Below are 445 nucleotides of genomic sequence, written 5' to 3'. Positions count from 1 at the left end.
CACACAGCACAGGCTGGCCACGCAGCCCGGACAGAAAAAAGCTACACACACCAGAGGCGCAGGAGCGGGCCCGTCCTCAGCCTAGGGCCCACCAGGCCTTTAGGCCCCGGATAGATGACAACGCCGGCGGCGTCCTCGTCCACCGCCTCACCGCCCGCGAGACACCGCGACGCAGCCGCCAGCCCCACCGCATGTGCGCGGCCGCAACCCGCCAAACGACGCCTCCGCACGCCCCGGGCCACGCCCCGACCTCGCACTAGTGTCCCGCCCCTTCCGCCAGCCGCTTCCGGAAACCGCGCGCCTTGGCACCGCCCCCTCGGGACCTGATTGGCTACGGGGCGACCGCTAACGGCCGCGCAGTTTAAATGGGTGCGGGGCCCGACGGCGCCCGGGAGCCGGGGGCTGCGCCGCGGAGTGGTGAGTCGGGAGCGGGGCGGGCGGTCGG

The 445-nt window shown here is 73.5% G+C and overlaps 1 protein-coding gene across 1 annotated transcript in view; it reads left to right on the top strand.

Annotated features, from left to right (window-relative positions):
• The first annotated feature begins 286 nt into the window (after positions 1–286).
• Sgol2 (shugoshin-like 2 (S. pombe)) overlaps positions 287–445 on the top strand; it is a 26,252-nt gene continuing 26,093 nt past the window's right edge. Inside the window, exon 1 of the mRNA XM_005373247.2 lies at positions 287–417. Within this exon, the coding sequence (XP_005373304.1) occupies positions 366–417 (52 nt within the window). The 5' untranslated portion in view covers positions 287–365. The remainder of the gene's footprint in view (positions 418–445) is intronic.

This window comes from Chinchilla lanigera, unplaced genomic scaffold (genome assembly GCF_000276665.1).
Source record: "Chinchilla lanigera isolate Chin_1 unplaced genomic scaffold, ChiLan1.0 scaffold00002, whole genome shotgun sequence".
NCBI lineage: Eukaryota > Metazoa > Chordata > Mammalia > Rodentia > Chinchillidae > Chinchilla > Chinchilla lanigera.
The sequence above is the reverse complement of the archived record's forward strand: the minus strand, read 5'-3'. Positions and strand labels throughout refer to the sequence as shown.